Raw genomic sequence first — 22,470 nt, 5'->3', positions numbered from 1 at the left:
ACTTGACTGCTCACTCCTAATTCTAGGTCATTAATGAACAAGTTGAAAAGTACAGGTCCCAATACCGATCCTTGAGGGACTCCACTTTTTACAGCCCTCCATTGGGAGAACTGTCCGTTTATTCCTACTCTCTGCTTTCTGCTTCTTAACCAATTCCTTATCCACAAGAGGACCTCTCCTCTTATTCCATGACTGCTAAGCTTCCTCAGAAGCCTTTGGTGAGGTACCTTGTCAAACGCTTTTTGAAAGTCTAAGTACACTATGTCCACTGGATCACCTCTATCTATATGCTTGTTGACACTCTCAAAGAATTCTAATAGGTTACTGAGACAGGACTTTCCCTTGCAGAAGCCATGCTGGCTCTGCTTCAGCAAGGCTTGTTCTTCTATGTGCTTAGTTAATCTAGCTTTAATAATACTTTCTACCAGTTTTCCAGGGACAGAAGTTAAGCTAACTGGCCTGTAATTTCCGGGATCCCCTCTGGATCCCTTTTTGAAGATTGGCGTTACATTTGCCACTTTCCAGTCCTCAGGCACGGAGGAGGACCCAAGGGACAAGTTACATATTTTAGTTAGCAGATCAGCAATTTCACATTTGAGTTCTTTGAGAACTCTCGGGTGGATGCCATCCGGGCCTGGTGATTTGTCAGTTTTTATATTGTCCATTAAGCCTAGAACTTCCTCTCTCGTTACCACTATTTGTCTCAGTTCCTCAGTACCAGCAGCTTCTGCAAATGAAGCCCCTCTGAGCATTCCATCCTCAAAGCTCTATAACTGCCACCTTGATAACAGCATTTGTATGTTAACAACTGATGAATGCGGAAGCCGAAAAGTTTCGGTAGAACAATAAAAACCTGTTTCGTTAGACAGACAGACGTAATTGTGATTAACTAAACAGAGGTTTTTATTGTATTAACAAAACGTTTCAGCTTCCACTTTCATCAGCTGCTAACATACAAATGCTGTTACCAAGGTGGCAGTTATAGAGTTTTGAGGATGGAATGCTCAGAGGGGCTTCATAGGCAGAAGCTAAGTAGTGGTGATACAGTCCTCCAGGTTCAGGCTATGTGGTGCCAATGTGTCCAGAACACACATATATGTTCATAGGGTTTTGACGGTAAGAGGTATTCACCCGGTATTCCCAGGCGGTCTCCCAGCAAAATATTAACTAGGCCTGACCCTGCTTAGCGTCCGAGATCAGATGAGATTGGGCATGTTCAGGGTAGTATGGCCGTGTTTCTTAAATAACTATGTAACATGGTCCCTCTCCTAGATGTTTTTGTGGTATGAAGTAAGGTTTGTGTGTTGACTGATGATCATTTCACACTGTAAGCATTCTTTCCTGTACAGTAAGACTTCTGGTTTTTTTAAGACTCCATTTATGTGGTTTCTCCCACTCATGGATTGTGCTGCTGAAGCCCTTTCCGCTATCCATGAACTTATATGTGAAACTGAGGTTCTTAATTTGCCCCAGCGGGCAAAAGGGTTGTGACCAGTTTATGAGGAAAGGCAAGAATTAGTTTGGAAATATGATGTAAACTACTTCAGGAGGAGACCATGAATTTCATTTTATTAAAGACTAATACCTCATCTCAAAGAACACCAAAGGAAAATCAAAACCACATGATACATAAATGATTCTTGGAGAAGGTAAAGGAAAACAGTGTATGCAGGCAACAGTAAAGTCACATGAGGAAATAAAGTGGGAGAGATCTGAATATATGAAAATGAAATGGACTGCCTTCAAGTCGATTTTGACTTATGGGCGACCCTATGAATAGGGTTTCCATGGTAAGCGGTTTTCAGAGGGGGATCTAAATATATAGCCCCTCAAAATTCCACAATATATGTGAGACTGTTTCCTCTTCCAGCTCCCTGTTTGCACTGGCTCACCTTCTTCTACACTGACGAAGCCTCCTCAGGCATGTCCATATTTCACTGGATGCCAGGATTGGACACATACCCTCCCACCCATTCTGAGCACAGGAGAGGGGCCCTCTACCCACTGATGGTGGGATAGGATTATACCTTTTTTGGGCCTGTCTCTCCCTGATGCCCAGCACTCAGAGAAATGATAGCCATTTTATGCAATGCCATCTCCCAACAGCAGCCATTTTTGTGATTCAAACCCCAGCACTTTCTCAGAATTAAACGTGCCCACTGGGACAAAACTGTTATAATGACTCCTGGTTACACAATTACAATTAATTATAGCTTCCATTGTTTAATTTTACCTAAACTCTACCAGCTCTCTGGTTAATGCATACTATATTTCTAGCTGTCCTAGAACACGAGGCATAGGAAAACTCCAGCCCGTAGGCCACATTCAGCCCATCATCTGGCCCATGGGACTGATCTCCCTAAGGACACCTATGTAAACTCACAGATAAAAAAAAATGATTGGGAACCTTAGAGTACGCTCCTGAATGGTCTTCTGCAAGTGGGGCAATTCATACAATACATCATTCATTCATACAGTATAACATGATGTACACTAATATATATAATTAAATATAATACACTACAAAATATAAAAACATTACAAAATTATCAAAAAAATTGAGTAGCTGATCCAAAAATTATACACTTAAGTATGCCTGTCTACATAAAAAGAGATGTCTAGCTAGAGTTTCAGGACCAGGCCAGAGATTGGGAAAACACAAAACCTCCCTGGGCTACTTGTCCTTCCTCTTTTTCTTAACCTATTGTGCCGTCCTGATTACGGGAAAGAAACGGATGCAGGATATAAGTTGCAACAAGCCCCAAAATAATTTTGGCAGCTCCCCAAGGGCAGATTTCCCTTGAATCTGGTACAAAATCCCATTGTTTAACAGAGTGTTAGAAAGAGAAAAAATGTTTTTTCTCAGAGTGCCAGCAAATGTACTCTCCCAGCACAAAATCATCTCATTCTCACCTCTCCTTTCATAGGAATCTGTGAAGAGGAAAGTATATCTCAGAATGCGGCTTGAGCTCCAACATGCCTCTAAGCTCTCAAGGAATGCAACACAAATCTGAGATTGAGAATCCATGCAAACCTTGACGCAGATTCCTTCCTGCTTTTGATCACAGCTCCTTCACATCACACAGCTGGCCTTCACTTGGCCTAGTTAGGTCATTCCTGCCACCAGCTATATCTCATAGAAGTAAGGGCTTTTTTACCTCTTTAGTTCAGAGGTATGAATGTATTAGGATAATTAATGTTACAGCATACGCAATGTATGAAAATGCGTTTGTGCCACACATTTATTTAAACAGATTCTCCTGCGCGTGGGTTCTTGGATATGATGTAAGCTTTCCACTATACTTGAAGCTCTTTCCACAAACCATGCATTTATATGGTTTCTCCCTGGTATGGATTCTTTGAAGTAGGGTGAAGCTACTACTCTGACTAAAGCTCTTTCTGAACTCCATTAATTTCTATGCCTTCATCACCATATGGGTTCTTTACTGTGTACTAACGTAATTGCTATGAGTGAAACTCTTCCACACTCCACACATTCATATGGATTCACCCCTGTGTGGGATCTGTGAAGTAAGGTGTGCACTAGAACGGAAGCTCTTTCCACACTCCACACATTTAAATGGTTTATCCCATGTGCATTCTTTCATGTGAAGTAAGGGGATGTGTACGGGTGAAACTCTTTCCACGCTCCACACATTCATATGGTTTCACCCATGTTGGTTTTTTGATGTGTAGCAAGGTGTGCTCTTTGACCGAATATCTTTCCACACTCGACACATTTAAACGGCTTCATCCCTCTGTGCGTTTTTTGATGTCTAGCAAGGTCTCTATGACTGAAGGTCTTTCCACACTCAACACATTTAAATGGTCTCACCCCTGTGTGGGTTCTTTGATGTGCAGTAAGGATATTTCTATGAGAGAAACCCTTTCCACATTCCACACATTCATATTGCTTCACCCCTCTGTGGGTTCCTTCATGTGAACCAAGGTCTCCAGTAGAATGGAAGCTCTTTCCACACTCCAAACATTTATATGGTTTATCTCCTGTATGGGTTCTTAGATGTAAAGTAAGGTTTTCACTCTGAATGAAGCTCTTTCCACATTCCATACATTTAAATGTTTTCTCTCCTGTATGGGTTCTTTGATGTGTAGTAAGGGTACTGCTGTCAATAAAGCTCTTTGCACACTACACACATTCATACAGCTTCACCCATGTGGATCCTCTGATGTACAGTAAGGCTGTCTCTACGACTGAAAGTCTTTCCACACTCAACACATTTAAATAGTTTTACCATTGTGTGGGTTCTCTGATGTGCAGTAAGGCTATCTCTACGAGAGAAAGCCTTTCCGCACTCCACACATTCATATGGCTTCACCCCTGTGTGGGTTCTTTGATGTGAAATAAGGTTGCTACTCGAACTGAAGCTCTTTCCACACTCCACACATTTATGTGGTTTTACCCCTGTATGGATTCTTTGATGTACAGTAAGGGTTCCACTTTGACTGAAGCTCTTTCCACACTCCACACATTCATATGGCTTCACCCCTCTGTGGGTTCTTTCATGTGAAGTAAGGTGTGCACTAGAACGGAAGCTCTTTCCACAGTCCACACATTTATGTGGTTTCACCCCTGTATGGATTCTTTGATGTAAATTAAGGTTTCTCCTTTGACTGAAGGTCTTTCCACACTCCACACATTCATACGGCTTCACCCCTGTATGGGTTCTTTCATGTATAGTAAGGATATCTCTACGACTGAAGGTCTTTCCACACTCTACACATTCATACGGCTTCACCCCTGTATGGATTCTTTTATGTAAAGTAAGGTTTCCGCTTTGACTGAAGGTTTTTCCACACTCCACACATTTATGTGGTTTCACCCCTGTATGGATTCTTTGATGTAAATTAAGGTTTCTGCTTTGACTGAAGGTCTTTCCACACTCCACACATTCATACGGCTTCAGCCCTGTATGGGTTCTTTCATGTGTAGTAAGGATATCTCCACGACTGAAGCTCTTCCCACACTCCAAGCATTCATATGGCTTCACCCCTGTATGGATTCTTTGATGTAAATTAAGGCTTCCGCTTTGACTGAAGCTCTTTCCACACTCCACACATTTATGTGGTTTCACCCCTGTATGGGTTCTTTTATGTAAATTAAGATTTCTGCTTTGACTGAAGCTCTTTCCACATTCCACACATTCATACGGCTTCACCCCTGTATGGGTTCTTTCATGTGTAGCAAGGCTATCTCTGCGACTGAAGCTCTTCCCACACTCCACACATTTAAGTGGTTTCACCCCTGTATGGATTCTCTTATGTAAATTAAGGCTTCCACTTTGACTGAAGGTCTTTCCACATTCCACACATTCATACGGCTTCACCCCTGTATGGGTTCTTTCATGTGTAGTAAGGTTATGTTTACGACTGAAGCTCTTTCCACACTCCATACATTTATATGCCTTCATCCTTGCAAACGTTCTTTGATATGCAGTAAAGCTATTGCTATGAGTGAAACGTTTTCCACACTGCACACATTTAAATAGCTAGACCTCCGTACTGGTTATTAGTCATAAAGTCTGTTATGACTCAAGCTCTTTACACATTCCATAAAGTTACATGGGTTCTTTCCTGCATGGGTTTTTTGATGCAAAATAAGTTTTCTGCTTCACCCAAGGTCTTTCCCTACTCAACACATTAAAACAGTTTCACGCCAGTGTGGATTTTCTGATGTGAAATACAACTTGTGCTATGACTGAAGCTCTTTGTACACTTCATGCATTTAATTCATGCAGATTAATTCCCCCCATGTGGATTCCTTTATGCTCAATTAGGTTATGACTGTGACTCAAGCTCCTCCTACACTCCATTCATTTAATTTATATTTGATTTTTCCTCCCTCACACTGGAAGCTTTTCCGTTCTGTTTTCTTTGCAGTCTTCTTGCTGGATCAAGCTTTTCTGGATGTCAACATGCTAAGGAGTAGAAGATTTCTTCCTCTCAATCGTACACTGATTTCCCTCGTTCCTTTTAAATCCCTTTCATTTCCAAACATTCATTTCACCATGTTATACTTGCTTGTTCCCAATGATGCCGCAGATGGCTCTCAATAATTCTCCTTCTCCTGTCCATTCACTGCATGGGAGGGGAAAAAATTAGGAATCCAAATTGAAAACCAGGGATTGTATTAGGGTTCAAGCCCAATTACCAGTTTCTCTTTATTCAGTTTTCCCCCCTTTTCTCACTCCACTTACACTGCAGACATTTGCTCTGCTGTCCTGCACTGTAAGGGGAATGCCTCACCAGTTAACAACCAGTAAGGTGTGTATTTCACCTGCAATCTGTGAACTGAGTCTATTAAAGGCAGGTATTTAGTTATCATTCATATTTGTTTGTTCTTATGTGCCTCCAAGTCGATTACGACTTATGGTGACCCTATGAATCAGCAACCTCCATGAGCATCTGTTACAAACCACCCTGTTCAGATCTTGTAAGTTCAGGTCTGTGGCTTCCTTTATGGAATCAATCCATCTCTTGTTTGGTCTTCCTTTTTCTACTCCCATCTGTTTTCCTCACCATTATTGTCTTTTCTAGTGAATCATGTCTTCTCATTATGTGTCCAAAGTATGATAACCTCAGTTTCATCATTTTAGCTTCTAGTGAGAGTTCTGGTTTAATTTGTTCTGACACCCAGTTATTTGTCTTTTTCACAGTCCATGGTATGCGCAAAGCTCTCCTCCAACGCCATATTTGATAATTATCTCATAACATATGTTATATAAAAATACATTTCAAAGAAAAAGTTAACATAATGTATAGTAATATAGTTCAATAATAGTTCAAATTCAATGGACTGCCAAACAGAAGAAGAGCCTGACTGCTGGATCATGCATATTTAGCCTCGGTTATTACCAGTTTACTGCAAAGCGCATGGAGTGTCCACTTAGGCGGACAGATGGGTGACTAATTAAATAAAATTTTATTATTATTATTATTATGGATCCTTCTCAGTTGTTAGAATTGGCTGACACAACATCATGGCCACTTACTTAGAAGGCTTGCCAAAGAGCCATCTAGTCCAGCATCCAGTTCTCACAATGGCTAACCGGGTGCCCCAATGGGAAGCCCACAAGCAGGACACGAGGGTAAAACTGCTCTCCCTGTTTGTGATTCCCAGTGACTGATCCTCAGAGGCATAGTGCCTCCAACTGTGGAGGGATAACACAGCCACTGTTACTAGTAGTCATTGATAGCCTTACCCTCCATGATTTAGCTCTCTCAATTCTTCTCTTTTCAGGCCTCTACTATGAGGCCTGCTTAGAGGGACACGTGGGGGGGGGGGTGGCAGATTCATACAGAAAGGTTCCCTATGGCAATAGACACATGTGCAACAAAAGCCACCCATAGGCCGAAGCTCAGGTGGAAAAATTGCTCTGGGTGAAAATCACATGGAACCGTTCTGAACATGGAGAAGTTAAAAATCTCCCAAAACAAATAAAAAGATTAAACAGTGCTGTACAAAATGTAGAGATCTCCATGCAGAAAACCCTTTAGCAATGCAAAATTATTACAAATAGCAAGAATGAAATCTAAAAGCTACAGTTTCTTCTCTCGGTATATATCCCAGAGAAGAGATAAATTAAGATCAAGAAGACATAAGGGGAAAAAAATACTGCTTGTGTGAAATACAGATGAAGGTAAGATGGAGTCTACAGAAGGATCACATGAAGCTCCCAATTGCTCCAAGCCATTTTCATGCTCTTTGACAACACCTGAGGTCACGTATCAGATGCCTGGCAGACGGCTGTATTTTCTGTGGAACAGTCTCGTTAGTCAAATACAAAGGCCTCTGCTGGGCTAAATTTCAAAGAATATCAAAGGAAAAAGCTTTCTCACCATATGCTTGGAGGCACGTTACCAAATTCTTCCAAGCTACACAGCAAGTGGATTGGACTGTGAAACACCAACCCAAATTGTGTTTGCATTTTTACAAATTTGTAGGACAGTACATTATTTCAGAGAGGAGGTCAGAACTCCTGCTCCTCTGGTGCATTCACTAACTGCCCAATTTCCCTGCTTTTTAAAGTTTGATAGAAATATCTGTGGACTATAGGTACACTCTTAAACTGCAAGGTTTTTTGACTATTGTCAATTTCTCTGCTTTTTAATCCGGGAGGTAAGAAATGGGATCCTGTGCAAGTTGAGGCAGTATGGTGTAGTGGTTAAGGTGTTGGACTACATCCTGGGAGACCAGGGTTCGAATCCCCACACAGCCATGAAGCTCACTGGGTGACCTTGGGTCAGCCACTGCCTCTCAGCCTCAGAGGAAGGCAATGGTAACCCCCCCCAAATACCGTTTACCGTGAAAACCCAGTTCATAGGGTCACCATAAGTCGGAATTGACTTGAAGGCAATCCATTTCCATTTCCATTTCAGTGGGATTTACTCCCCTGCCATCATGTTTGGATAGGTAAAACTGACTACAGGGGATGGGGAGTGAGAGGAGGAAGAAGGGCAGAGGGGAGGAGTGGGATGGAAACAGGCAGGAGGTGGAGGGAAGGAGAGGGAAGGTTTGATCATTTGCATACTTATTGAGTTCAGTGGGATTTACTGCTGTGCAATCATGCTTAAGATACATAAAAACTGACCATGGGGGAGGAGGATGGAGAGGAGGGAAAGGAAGAGGAGGGAAGGGGTAGGGAAGGGGCAAGAGAGAGTGGATAGGGGGGAGGAGGAGGGGATGGCAGGCTTGATCATTTGCATGCTTTTTGAGTTCAATGGGATTTACAGCTCTGCAATCATGCTTAGGATAGGTGAAAATGACCTGGGGGAGGGGCCGGGGGGGAGGAGGGCAGTAAGGGGGAGGGCAGGAAGGGAAGGGGGAGGAGATTGGGTGGGTGGGCACTGGGCAGAGGGGAAGCCTCTTTCCTTTCCAAATGGAAAACATTGTGAACAGTATCATTGTTTTTCAGGGTTTCCCCCACCTTTTTATTCTACAGCATGCACATGTAGCCTCCCACCCAAATTTAAACCAAAGCTGTCCCTGGCCACATCCACACTAGACCTTTATTTCACTTTAGACGGTCATGGCTTCTCCCAAAGAATCCTGGGAAGTATAGTTAGTAAAGGGTGCTGAGAGTTGCTAGGAGAAGCCCTGTTCCTCTACAGAGCTTCAATCAGAGTGGATGACTGTTAAACCACTCTGGCCACTGGAGTTCTGTCAGGGAAATAGAAGTCTCCTCTCAACACCCTTCACAAACTACAGTTCCCAGGATTCTTTGGGGGAAGCATGACTGTCTAAAGTGAAATAAATATCCTGGGTGGGAATGGCCCCTTGCTTAGCCAAGCCAAGCAGTTGTGAGTCTGGCCTTTAAACACTGACAGTTGATTCTTACTGAGCATGCCTGACATTATCATTGAGCTCAATGTAAAATTGATTAAATTAATTAAAAATCAGCCAGACATTTTTTTAACTTGTAAACTGCAGAAGATGAAGGTCAGAGTATGGGGCAAGGTCAGTAGTAGGCTTACAGATACTCTGTGAACATGGCTGACGTTTAATTAATTTCTGACAGAACTCTGACAGAAAAAAAGTCCAGAAGGGGTCTGGGTTTTTTTTTTCTTATTACACTTTGAACTCTTGATTCTCTCTTACTGGTTTGTGTATCACCATGAAAATTTAGAGGGTTGTTAAGCAAGCGTTTCTGAGCTCAGGGCTGTAAGTTTTGTAAGGTTTTGTTGTGAAATGAGATTATGGGAAGCATCAGAATGGCATGGGGGTATTTTCAATTTAACATTGTGGAATGTAAAAAATCCATGCTGGCTATAGTATACAGCCACTCTTGTGGCTCTATAATATACATTTAAAACCCCCACAATCTACAGGTTCCAACAGACTGTCAATATTTTGTGGAAGGAACTGAAGCCCATACTGGGAGCTTCACGTTTCTGCAGTTAAAGTGGATTAAAGGGCTCTGTTGCTCTAGCACAACAAATCCTCCTTAAAAAATACAGTTTTTTTGAAGTTTGGGAAGTGATGGGGAAATGCACAGAAACATGTGGGAACAGGAAAGGAATGAGGATGTATAAAGCAAATCAGGATGAACACAGGATACTCATTGTCCTACAACTGTCTCTTAAACAAATCAGAATGAATCTTCAATGAAGACTGCATATAATTCCATGCTAGAGATTATTAGGAAAGGTATTGAAAATAAAAGTGCCAACATCATAATGCTGTTACACAAATTTATGGTGGAGCTGCATTTGGAATACTGTGTACAGTTCTGATCACATCACCTCAAGAAGGATATTGTAGAGTTGGAAAAGGTTCAGAAAAGGGCAACCAGAATGATCAAGGGGATGGAGCAATTCCCCTATAAGGAAAGGTTGCAGATTTGGGACTTTTTAGTTTAGCGAAAAGGCAAGTCAGAGGTGACATGACAGACGTGTATAAAATTATGCATGGCATGGAGAAAGTGGATAGAGAAAAGTTTTTCTCCCTCTCAAGTAACACTAGAATTCGTGGACATTCAATGAAGCTGAATGTTGGAAGATTCAGGACAGATAAAAAAGAAATACTTCTTTGCACAGCACATAGTTAAACTATCGAATTCGTTCCCACAAAAGGCAGTGATGGCCACAAACTTGGGTGGATTTAAAAGAGAATTAGACAAATTCATGGAAGAAAGAGCTATCGATGGCTACAAGCCATAGTAGCCACAGTTGTAGGCAGTATGCTTCCAAATACCAGGTGCTGGAAACCACAGGAGAGAGGGTGCTCTTGCACTCAAGTCTTGCTTGTGGGCTTCCCATGGGCATCTGGTTGGCCTCTGAGAACACGATGCTGGACGAGATGGTCCGTTGGCCTGAACCTGCAGGCTGTCCCTATGTTCTTGTCATCTAATGTCCCTGTAAGATTTGTGCCAGCAAATCAGGATAAGTGCTCAATAGACAGGTCCTCTGGAGGGGCCCGTGGTGTATCTTGAAGGACCTACCTGTCAATCTCTCCCAGACAGACAGTTTTTCTTTTTCTTCAAACCAGGAGATGATGTCAAAGCATGAGAAACTCTTCTTCATGAGATTAAAAACAAAACAAAACACATAACTGTCATTCATGGTACCTCTGATTGGAAACATACTGAGAAATTCACAGCATCTTTCTTCCCCATTCCCCATCCGAACCAAAACGCAAATGGACTGAAGGGAAGTTATTTGAAAACAGGCAACATTGGGCCCTCCATCGGGTCCTCTTTATTGTTCATTCATGAGCAATTGTGGTCATGATTTTATCGGGGCTGCAATATATAATCCCACTTTCAACACTATTTGGACCTGCAAAAGCTTTGGGGCAATCATACTCCTTTGTTGCAATCAGGAACTTTTTGTAACTTGAAATCCCATAATTGTTTATATCACAAATGTTTTGGGTTGGTGGGTTGTTTATTTTCTGTCCTGCTTTTGAAAAAACTACTATTTATATATTTATTTATTTATTATATATCCTGTCCTTCCTCCCAGCAGGATCCCAGGGCAGCAAACAAAAGCACAATAGCTCTTCTGGACAGCACTAATGCAGAAACACTGAGGAAGCATCGCAGAACAAGTAATATAGCAGAATGATGGTTAGACTATCCAGCATAAATCCACCACTAATGCTATTACTATTATGTCAAGAACATGTTGCAAGATACACCTTCCAAAAAACAGTCTAGAGGGGCTATCCTCTTTAATCAGGATCATTCAGACCATGGTATTCCCCATCTCTATGTATGGGTGTGAAAGTTAGACAGTGAAACAAGTGGATAAGAGAAAAATCAACTTATTTGAAAGACAAATAATTGGGTGTTAGAACAAATTAAACCAGAACTATCACTAGAAGCTAAAATGATGAAACTGAGGTTATCATACTTTGGACACATCATGAGAAGACAGGAATCACTAGAAAAGACAATAATGCTGGGAAAAACAGAAGGGAGTTGAAAAAGAGGAAAGCCAAACAAGAGATGGGTTGATTCCATAAAGGAAGCCACAGACCTGAACTTACAAGATCCACTTTGCATGGTTCACCCCCTACCTCTAAGTCCAAGATGGGAGTTGGGGAGGATTTACCCTCTTTCCCCCTCCCCCAAAGGCACATTCTGGGTCTTTCCCCCACATGGCACTTTTACCTCTCTCTCTCTCTCCCCCGTCCTGTCCTTGCATCAGCCTCGACACAGTTTTCTCCCCAGACCGACTTCCCTCCCTGTCTACTCAGAAGGAGCGGACATTCCTTACGGGTTCCCTGCACTTCTCAAACTTCCTATCTCTCTAGGAGCCAGACCTCAATAACCTTTGGAGGACTGAGTGGCAGAAGAGGTATTTCAGTGTCTCCCCTTCTACCAAACCTTTCCCGCATTCCGACTGGTGCAGACGGAGGCAGAGTTTGGCATGATCAGCTGGCAATTAGCGGCATCACTTCCAATTGAGATCTGATCCATCTTTGGAAATTCCGGTGTTCTTTACTAGATCATTTTTCTTGTGGCAAGGAGTTCGACAGCTCAGCTTTCTGCCAGCTGAGTACAGACATTTACTCTGTAAGTGTTGTGGCTCAGCCTCCCCATTTTAGGCAGGATTTGCTCATCCTGCAGCTCTAAGCAGGTATGCTTCTTTTATATTTCTCCCTTCCTACCTCCACATGCCTCTAACGTCCAGTCAGTGCAAAGATTTCTGCTTGTGGAACAGGACTTCCCCCACCTTCTTTTCCCATCACTCCCCAGACCCCCCCTCCAAAACTGTTCCAAGAGTTCCCCTAACCCTCTGGAGCAGATCTGGGGAAAGTGTTGTGAAGGGAGGGGTAAAACTCCCATTGCTCTGATGGGACCCTGACTTAGGCTGCAATCCAGGACATGTCTACTCAGCTCCACTGGGTTCAGTGGGACTTAGTCCCAGGTAAGGACTGCAGCCTTAGTGCTATTTTGGATAAAGCCCAACATATTTTCATCCATCTCTTGTCATTTCCTGGCTCCTGACCTCCCGCCAACATGCACTTTTCCATCCCTCCTTCCTGGTCCTTTGACAGTCGCTTCTTTGTCCTAGGACACAAAGCTTTCCTCTCTTATCCCCTCCCTTCTGTTTGCAGTTTGTTTGTTTGTTTATCATTCCCAACAGGTCTATTTTTTTTAAAAGAAACAAACACACCAATATTCACCTTTCACCTCCCTTTCTCATTTCCTTCAACACCTCCTCCGGTCTTCTGTGAGAAGAGGGAGACTTTCCTCCCACCCACCTAGAACTTCTGTCTCCAGACCCCCTTTGCCTTCTGGGAGGGGCTCCCTGGTGGCTCCGGCCTCCCCCCACTGAGAAACCCCACTCTAGAGCTGTGCATCAGGCTAGATAGTAAGCCAGGAGGTTGGGTGTGTGTATGTTTTCGATGGTCCTGTGTTATGACTAAAGATGTGAGGCACATCATTACCCATTACATTTTTGCAGACAGCCCCCTCCCAGAGTCCCTCTGTCTCTACAGCCAATCAAGTTGCACAGTTACCAGACCTGGGAGATAGAAGTTTGCATAGAGAGGAGAGTGGACAGTCCAGCCCAGGTACTTACTTTCGCTGCAAGTTCAGGCTGCCAGCCAGCAGCAAGCTTTGGGGGAGGGTTGGGGTTTGCTTTTAAAAAAAGCTGTGCAGGGAAGAATGGAACAGAATATGAGTCCTTGCAAGCTGAAGATGCTGTTGTCTGCCAGCAAGTGCTTCCTTTCCTTTTCCCCCAGGGAGTTTTCTGAAGAGGGTTGTTTATTTATTATTTGATTTATATCCTGCCCTTCCTCCTAGCAGGAGCCCAGGGCAGCAAACAAAGGACTAAAAACACTTTGAAAAATGAAATGGACTGCCTTCAAGTCAATCCCGACTTACAGCGACCCTACAAATAGGGTTTTCATGGTAAGCAGTATTCAGAGGGGGTTTACCATTGCTTCCCTCTGAGGTTGAGAGGCAGTGACTGGCCCAAGGTCACCCAGTGAGCTTCATTGCCAGCACCTTAACCACTATACCACACTGGCTCTCTAAAAACACTTTAAAACATCATAAAACAGACTTTAAAATACATTAAAATAAAAGCTTTAAAAACATTTTTTTTAAAAAAGCTTTCAAAACATCTTTTTTTTAAAAGGTTAAAAACTTTTTTTAAAAAAGTCTTTCAAAACATATTAAAAAGCAATTCCAACTAGGGTTGTCAGGCTCAGGGCCTGAGACTGATCCTGTATCTTTAGGAGAAGAGAAAGTCAGCCAAGCGCAGGTGTTCTTGCAACACCGTAACGGGAAAAACCACAAGGTGGAATTCTCCCTTCCCCCTGCACAACTTTTAAAGATACAGAAGATCTCTTGGAGGTCGAGTCAGAGGTGACATGACATGTATAAAATTATGCATAAAATGGAGGAAGTGGATAGAGAAAAGGTTTTCTCCTCTCATAACACTAGAAGTTGTGGACTTCCAATGAAGCTGAATGTTGGAAGATTCAAGACGGACAAAACAAATTACTTCTTCTCACAGCGCATAGTTAAACTGTTGAATCCGCTCCCATAAGAGGCAGTGATGGCCACCAACATGGATAGCTTCAAAAGAGGATTAGACAAATTCACGGGGGATAAGACTATCAAGACTTAAGACTAGCCACGATGGCTATGCTCTGCCTCCATAGTTGGAGTCCAAATACCAGCTGCTGGAAACCACAGGAAAGAGGGTGCTCTTGTACTCAGGTCCTGCTGCGGGCTTCCCATGGGCATCTGGTTGGCCACTGTGAGAACACGATGCTGGACTAGATGGGCCACTGGCCTGAACCTGCAGGCTGTCCCTATGTTCTTGTCATCTAAAGTCCCTGTAAGATTTGTGCCAGCAAATCAGGATAAGTGCTCAATAGACAGGTCCTCTGGAGGGGCCCGTGGTGTATCTTGAAGGACATACCTGTCAATCTCTCCCAGACAGACAGTTTTTCTTTTTCTTCAAGCCAGGAGATGATGTCAAAGCATGAGAAACTCTTCTTCATGAGATTAAAAACAAAACAAAACACCATAACTGTCATTCATGGCACCTCTGATTGGAAAAATTCTGAGAAATTCACAACATCCCTCTTTCCCATCCCAACCAAAAGGCAAATGGATTGAAGGGAAGTTACTTGAAAACACACAACATTGGGCCCTCCATTGGGACCTCTTTATTATTTATTTATTTATTTGTTTATTATTTAATTTGTATCCGGCCCTTCCTCCCAGCAGGAGCCCAGGGCGGCAAACAAAGTGCTAAAAACACTTTAAAACATCATAAAAACAGATCTTAAAATACATTAAAACAAAACAGCGTTAAAAACATTTTAAAAAGACAACTTTAAAAAAAGGTTAAAAACATTATTAAAAAACATATTAAGCAATTCTAACACAGCCACAGACTGGGATAGGTTTCAACCTAAAAGGTTTGTTGAAAGAGGAAAGTTTTTATTGTTCATTCATGAGGATTTGTGCTCATGATTATATCGGGGTGGTGACACATGATCCCACTTTGAACCATATTTCGACCTGCAAAAGTTTTGGGGCAATCACACTCCTTTGTTCCAATCAGGAACTTTTTGTAACTTGAAATCCCATAGTTCTTGGGTTGTTTGTTTTCTGTCCCGCTCTTGTTGCACAACAGACATTCTGGACAGCAGTCACGCAGAAACATTGAGGAAGCATCGCAGAACAAGTAATATAGGTCACACTATCCAGTATAAATCCACCCCTAATAATGTATTATTATTATGTCAAGTACATGTTGCAGGATACACCTTCCAAAAAACACCAGTCTGGAGGGAGCTATCCTGTTTAATGGGGCTTTACTTTATCTTAATTTGATGGCAATGTGGTATGATTCTGGCCTCTTTTGGTGTTCATCTTGTAGTGGGGTAAGGTAGGATTAATCCTTTTTACTCTTGCCGACATGTGATTTTACAGTCTGCATCTGTGTTGGAACTGCTTTTAATAGGTTTTTAAACCTTTTCATTTAAACAATATGTTTTTAACCTTTTTTTTTAAAGATGTCTTCAAAGCTTTTTTAAAAAAATGTTTTTAAAGTTGTTTTGTTTTAATGTGTTTTAAAGTCTGTTTTTATGATGTTTTAAAGTGTTTTTAGTGCTTTTGTTTGCCGCCCTGGTCTCCTGCTGGGAGGAAGGGCGGGATATAAATAATATAATAAATAAATAAATAAAATGAAATAAGTATTTAGCTCATGCTTTGTGCCAGCACTAGAGTTAACGCTAGCACAGTGGAGTTCCCCCCTCCTCCTGCCGCTTGAGTGAGCAAGCAGAAGGTCGGGCTGGTTAAGGGCCCTTTTGAGTCCTGGGGCCTCAGCCAGTGCTCAACTTTGGCTGACTGCTGGCACCAGACATGCTTAGTGTAGCCATGAAACACCAAAGTCCCCATTCTTACAGCCCTGGGACACCCGGGAATGGGTCAAGAGAGTCATTCATGGAAATTCCAGGAACCTCAAAGTGTAAACAGCCTGCTCTTCAAGCACTTAATTGTGGAAGGGGCAGGAGCAGACATCAGGCATCAGGCACCTGTGGCCCTCCCAGAGGCAGATGAGAGAGGAAGTTCTAGGCTTAATGGACAATATAAAAACTGACAAATCACCAGGCCCGGATGGCATCCACCCGAGAGTTCTCAAAGAACTCAAATGTGAAATTGCTGATCTGCTAACTAAAATATGTAACTTGTCCCTCGGGTCCCCCTCTGTGCCTGAGGACTGGAAAGTGGCAAATGTAACGCCAATATTCAAAAAAGGATCCAGAGGGGATCCCGGAAATTACAGGCCAGTTAGCTTAACTTCTGTCCCTGGAAAACTGGTAGAAAGTATGACTAAAGCTAGATTAACTAAGCACATAGAAGAACAAGCCTTGCTGAAGCAGAGCCAGCATGGCTTCTGCAAGGGAAAGTCCTGTCTCAGTAACCTACTAGAATTCTTTGAGAGTGTCAACAAGCATATAGATAGAGGTGATCCAGTGGACATAGTATACTTAGACTTTCAAAAAGCGTTTGACAAGGTACCTCACCAAAGACTTCTGAGGAAGCTTAGCAGTCATAGAATAAGAGGAGAGGTCCTCTTGTGGATAAGGAATTGGTTAAGAAGCAGAAAGCAGAGAGTAGGAATAAATGGACAGTTCTCCCAATGGAGGGCTGTAAAAAGTGGAGTCCCTCAAGGATCGGTATTGGGACCTGTACTTTTCAACTTGTTCATTAACGACCTAGAATTAGGAGTGAGCAGTGAAGTGGCCAAGTTTGCTGATGACACTAAATTGTTCAGGGTTGTTAAAACAAAAAGGGATTGCGAAGAGCTCCAAAAAGACCTCTCCAAACTGAGTGAATGGGCAGAAAAATGGCAAATGCAATTCAATATAAACAAGTGTAAAATTATGCATATTGGAGCAAAAAATCTGAATTTCACATATACGCTCATGGGGTCTGAACTGGCGGTGACCGACCAGGAGAGAGACCTATAAGGCCATCGAGTCCAACCCCCTGCTCAATGCAGGAATCCAAATTAAAGCATCCGTGACCGATGCCTATCCAGCTGCCTCTTGAAGGCCTCCAGTGATGGAGAAGCCACCACCTCCCTAGGTCATTCATTCCATTGTCATACTGCTCTAACAGGACATTTTTCCTGATGTTCAGTAGATATCTGGCTTCCTCTAACTTGAGCCCATTACTTCGTGTCCTGCACTCTGGGATGATCAAGAAAAGATCCTGGCCCTCTTGACAACCTTTCAAGTACTTTAACAATGCTATCATATCTCCCCTCAACCTTCTCTTCCCAAGGCTAAACATGCCCAGTTCTTTCAGTCTCTCCTCACAGGGCTTTTCCAGTCCCCTGATCATTCTCATTGCCCTCCTCTGAATCTGTTCGTTTGTCTGTATTTTTCTTAAAAGTGCAGTGTCCAGAACTGGATGCAGTGCTCAAGATGAGGCCTAACCACTGGTGAATAGAGGGGAACCAATATGTCATGCCATTTGCAAACTATACTTCTGCTAATGCAGCCTAAAATAGCATTTGCTTTTTTTGCAGCCACATCGCACTGTTGGTTCATATTCAACTTGTGATCAACAACAATCGCAAGATCCTTCTCACATGGAGTATTGCTGACCCAAGTATCCCCCATCTTATAACTGTGCATCTGATTTCTTTCTCCTAAGTGTTCAACTTTGTACTTGTCCCTGTTAAATTTCATTCTGTTGTTTGCAGCCCAATGCTCCAGCCTATCACGATACGTTTGAATTTTGTTTCTGTCTTCCACGGTATTAGCTATCCCTTCCAATTTTGTATCATCTGCAAATTTGATAAGCATTCTCCTGCACCTCCTCATCCAAGGCATGAATAAAAATGTGGATGAGTACTGGGCCCAGGACCCAGCCCTGCGGTAACCCCGCTCGTCACCCTGGTCCTCACCGTAGTTTGCCTGGCGTGCTTTATGACAAAATAGTTCCATTTGTTCGCCGGACCCGTTTATATGATTTTGTCACTTTTTGAACATTTTCCCGCTTATGTTTAATTATTTTGTTCCCCGCTCTGGGGTTGAAGTTAATCAACGAGGAGTGGGCATAAGTACTATAGATAAATCTAGCAAACATGCCTTCCTCCTAGATATCCCCGTTTCTCGGCTAAAGCCGAAAGTGCCACTGGTAGGAGAATGGTAAGAGAAAGGGGGAAAGAATCCCTGCCTCTTTGTGTTTCCTTGGGGCACCGACAGAGGGCGCTGCCTCGCCAGGAAACAAAGGCCGGCTCCTCCGCCTCAAGGCGCCCCTTGTCTGCCCCCAGGGACTGGGTTGATTTTCAAGGGGGGGACTTCAGAGAGGACCCCTGCAACGCACATCATGCAGCTCTTTGAGCCCCACTTGGCATGCATAAACCCCCAAGACTCCTAAAGGGGAGTTGGGGGGCTTGTCCCTCCTTTCCCCCCATTCTGCCCCCAAAGCACATCTTTCGTCTTTTCCCCACGCGGAACTTTTACCTCTCTCTTTTACCTCTCCAGCCTCGCCATGGAATCTCCCCAGGCCGATTTGCCTCCCAGGCTCCTAGGAAGGAGGGGGCGTTCCCTCTTTTCTCCACCCAGATGTACAACTTCCTGCCTCTCTAGGAACCCGAGCTTTGTTCATTTCACGTTGGGAGGACTGAGTGCCGGAAGCGGCTTTTCTCTCCCTCCCTCCCTCCCGGTAGACCAACCTTTTGACTGCACTGAAATTGGTGGCGGATGGAGGCAGAGTTTGGCAGCATCCGTTAACGATTACTGACATCGCTTTCAACTGAGATCTCATCCATTTTTGGAAATTGCTGTGTGCTTTCCCACAGAGTCTTCCTTGTGGCAAGGAGTTCCATAGCTTAACTTTGCTGAAGCTTAAGCACAGACAGGTGCTCTAGAGGATTTTCCACTGATTTCCCATTTTCTGCAGTATTTGCTCCTCCAGCGGCTCGAAGTGGAGAAACTTTTTACTTTTAGATATCCCCCTTCTGAACCCACGTGCCTCTCTTGTTTGGTCAGCGCAAGGATTTCTGCGACGGGACATTTTCCCCTCTCCTTCCCCTTGTGCACTCCATGCCCTCTCCAGAGGGTTGGGAAGCCCATAGTCTAGAACAGAGCTAGGGGCACGTGAGAGAAGGGGAAAATCCTGTTCCACAAGCAGGAATCCTGGCACTGAGGGGACCCTGCTTAGTGCCACATTTGATTAAGCCCAAAGTATTTCATCCATCTCCCCTAATTTCTTTGTTCTTAAGTCCAACCCAGCTCAGTTTGCCAGTTTTTCATCCCTTCTTCCTGGTCCTTTGTCATTCACTTTTTCCTCCTAGAACACCTGTCCTCTCCTATCGCCCTCTTTTCTATCCCCACTTTGTTTGTTTATTTATTTATTACTCCCAGCTTTTTAAAAACAAATTATAATTGTATTCACCTTTTCTCTCCCTTTCTAATGTCCTTCGACACCTTCTCTGGCCCTTTCCTCTCAGACGAGGGAGACATTTCTTCTCACCCAGGGGGGTAGTCCTCAGGGGTCTTATGTATGTATGTATGTACTGCCTTCAAGTCGATTCCGCCTTATGGTGACCTTATGACTAGGGTTTTCTTGAGGCTGGGAGGCAGTGACTGGCCCAAGGTCACCCAATGAGCTTCATGGCTATGTGGAGATTCGAACCCTGGTCTCCCAGGTCGTAGTCCAACACCTTAACCATTACACCAGTCTTCTGTGATCTTAGTGACGTTACATATTTTTGATAGATCAGCAATTTCACATTTGAGTTCTTCAAGAACTCTTGTGTGGATGTCACCTGGACCTGGTGATCAGCTGAATGACAGGTCTCTGACCCAAATCTATGTGTCAGAATTGGTCTATGTAAGATGGGCCTGTTCTGGATCTGACCCACTGGCAACATCCAGTTTTCCACTCTGGTTGGCCTTCTCATGTGTTCCCCAATATTTACTAAGATCTCCATATATTTAAATGGTTTCTCTCCTGTATGTTTTTGTGTCATGAAGCAAGGTTTGTGTATTGACTGACAATCATTTCACACTACAAGCATTCTTTCTTGTACAGCATTGAAAAGACCCATTCTTGTGCTGTCACCTTGTCCAAACCTCCCGTGGAGGGGGCACACAAAGAAGGACCTCAAATGATGAACGCAGGGCCCAGGTTGGTTCATACAGAGAGAGGTCATACTTGAGATACTGAGGTCCTAAGATGAATGGTTTAGAGGTCAAAACCAGCGCTTTGAATTGAGTCCAGAAACTAATCATTAGCCAGTGCAGCCGTGCCAGAATAGGAGTTATATATGTGAATCGACTTACCCGTCAGCAATCTGACCACCGGGTTCTGCACTAGCCCTTTCCAAACTGTCTTCAACAGCAGCCCCATGTATGACACATTGCAGTAGTCTAACCTAGAATTTACCAGAACATGTTGTTAGGCTATACCTGTCCAGATATGGGGGCAGCTGGGCCACCAGCTGAAGCTGGTGGAAGGCACTCTGTGCCACTGAAACCACTTGAGCCTCCAGCAACAGTAATGGATCCAGAAGGGCCCCCAAGCTACGTACCTGCTCCTTCAGCAGGAGTGTAATCCCATCCAGAGCAGGCCATAACCCATCCATTCTGTCTAGCGAACCCCAATTTGTTTGTTTCATATATAACCATGTGAAATGGTCTCTCTCTTGTATGTTTTTGTGGTACGAAGTAAGGTTTGTGTGTTGACTGATGATCATTTCACACTGTAAGCATTCTTTCCTGTACACCAAGGCTTCTGTTTTTTTAAGACTCCATTTATGTGGTTTCTCCCACTAGTGGATTGTGTTGCTGAAGCCCTTTCTGCTACAACTATAACTGGCCTACACACACATTTCAAAAACCACAAATCAGCAATCTTGACCAAACAAGTGGAGCAACCAGTTGCAAAACATTTCTATACTGAGGGCCACACAGTGGCATCACTAGGGGGATGCGGGGGGTGCAGACCGCACCAGGTGACACCATCAGAGGGGGGTGACTCTCAGCTTTAATTTTTTTTAAAAAAGTTTCTAGGTGGTCCGGTTCTTGAGATATACATAAAAACATCAGCCGCCCTCAGTGGCGTCACTAGGGGGGTGCGGAGGGTGCGGACCACACCAGGTGACACCATCAGAGGGGGGTGATTCTCAGCTTTAATTTAAAAAAAAATTAAGTTTCTAGGTGGTCCGGTTCTCGACATATACATAAAAACGTCAGCCACCCCCGTTAAATCTTTTTTTAAACTACTGTATAGCACTTCGTAGCTTTAACCCCGCCCGTTCAGGATTGCAGTCAATCAGTGAAGTGTTTGTTTGACCTGTGGCAGTGTCTAGTAAACCTCACTGCAAGGCCAGAAAATGGTGGTTTCCCCCCCCCCGTTTATCTGAAAATCTCATAAATTGGTAAGTATATATATTTCAGTTTTTCCCCGTCTTGTGTGTAGGAGTCAGATCCTGGGCAGTGTTTTCAAAACCTTCCCAATACTTGCTTTTGTGGGGGTAAAAGCATTGCTAATCCCATATCTCCAGAGTAAATCCCATTGAATTCAATAGGATTTACTTTTGAGTAGACATGGTTATGAATGTGCTGAAAATCAATGGGACTTTGGAGTGAATGTAAAAAAGAATTGTGTTTGTGTTGTCTTTCTGTCCCGCCCTCCTCCAGTCCAATTTTAAAGCAAGTAGGCAGGGCTTACTTAGGTATTACAGTTTTTATTCTGTAGGAAACGAATACTGATTTTTAAAAAACTAATACTGATTTTTCTGCAATGACCAACTGGTTTGACAATAAATTATTATATGGGGTGTATGTATTTATACATCTGCAGTGTGTGTGTGTAGTCTTTCCAACAACCCTGTGAGGTAGGGTTGGAAACCAAGGCAGCTCACAACAAGAAATGAAGCCATTTAAAATCCAATAACCATAAAGCAAGAATAAACAGTTGGAAAACAGCCTAAAGAGGCATGATTCTGAATTTT

At 43.2% G+C, this 22,470-nt stretch overlaps 2 protein-coding genes across 4 annotated transcripts; both read right to left on the bottom strand.

The window, feature by feature from the left end:
• Positions 1-3,497: 3,497 nt before the first annotated feature.
• Positions 3,498-4,069, bottom strand: LOC133378896 (zinc finger protein 774-like). Its single transcript, XM_061613511.1, has 2 exons — positions 3,673-4,069; positions 3,498-3,601 (listed from the first exon to the last, which is right to left on the bottom strand). Exons 1-2 carry the CDS (start codon positions 4,067-4,069, stop codon positions 3,498-3,500), a joined length of 501 nt encoding a protein of 166 aa, XP_061469495.1.
• Positions 4,070-4,157: 88 nt separating this feature from the next.
• Positions 4,158-19,059, bottom strand: LOC133381326 (zinc finger protein 420-like). Of its 3 annotated transcripts, none has more exons than XM_061620314.1 (4): positions 18,974-19,059; positions 14,902-14,977; positions 10,959-11,034; positions 4,158-6,096 (listed from the first exon to the last, which is right to left on the bottom strand). In XM_061620314.1, exon 4 carries the CDS (start codon positions 5,427-5,429, stop codon positions 4,158-4,160), a length of 1,272 nt encoding a protein of 423 aa, XP_061476298.1. In that variant the 5' UTR covers positions 5,430-6,096; positions 10,959-11,034; positions 14,902-14,977; positions 18,974-19,059. The 3 variants fall into 3 exon arrangements, with proteins under 3 accessions (XP_061476298.1, XP_061476299.1, XP_061476300.1); XM_061620315.1 differs by having other exon boundaries at positions 18,987-19,052; XM_061620316.1 differs by lacking the exon at positions 14,902-14,977 and having other exon boundaries at positions 18,974-19,058.
• Positions 19,060-22,470: the final 3,411 nt, after the last annotated feature.

This window comes from Rhineura floridana, chromosome 3 (genome assembly GCF_030035675.1).
Source record: "Rhineura floridana isolate rRhiFlo1 chromosome 3, rRhiFlo1.hap2, whole genome shotgun sequence".
NCBI classification, from domain to species: domain Eukaryota; kingdom Metazoa; phylum Chordata; class Lepidosauria; order Squamata; family Rhineuridae; genus Rhineura; species Rhineura floridana.
This window is presented reverse-complemented; position numbering and strand designations above follow the sequence as displayed.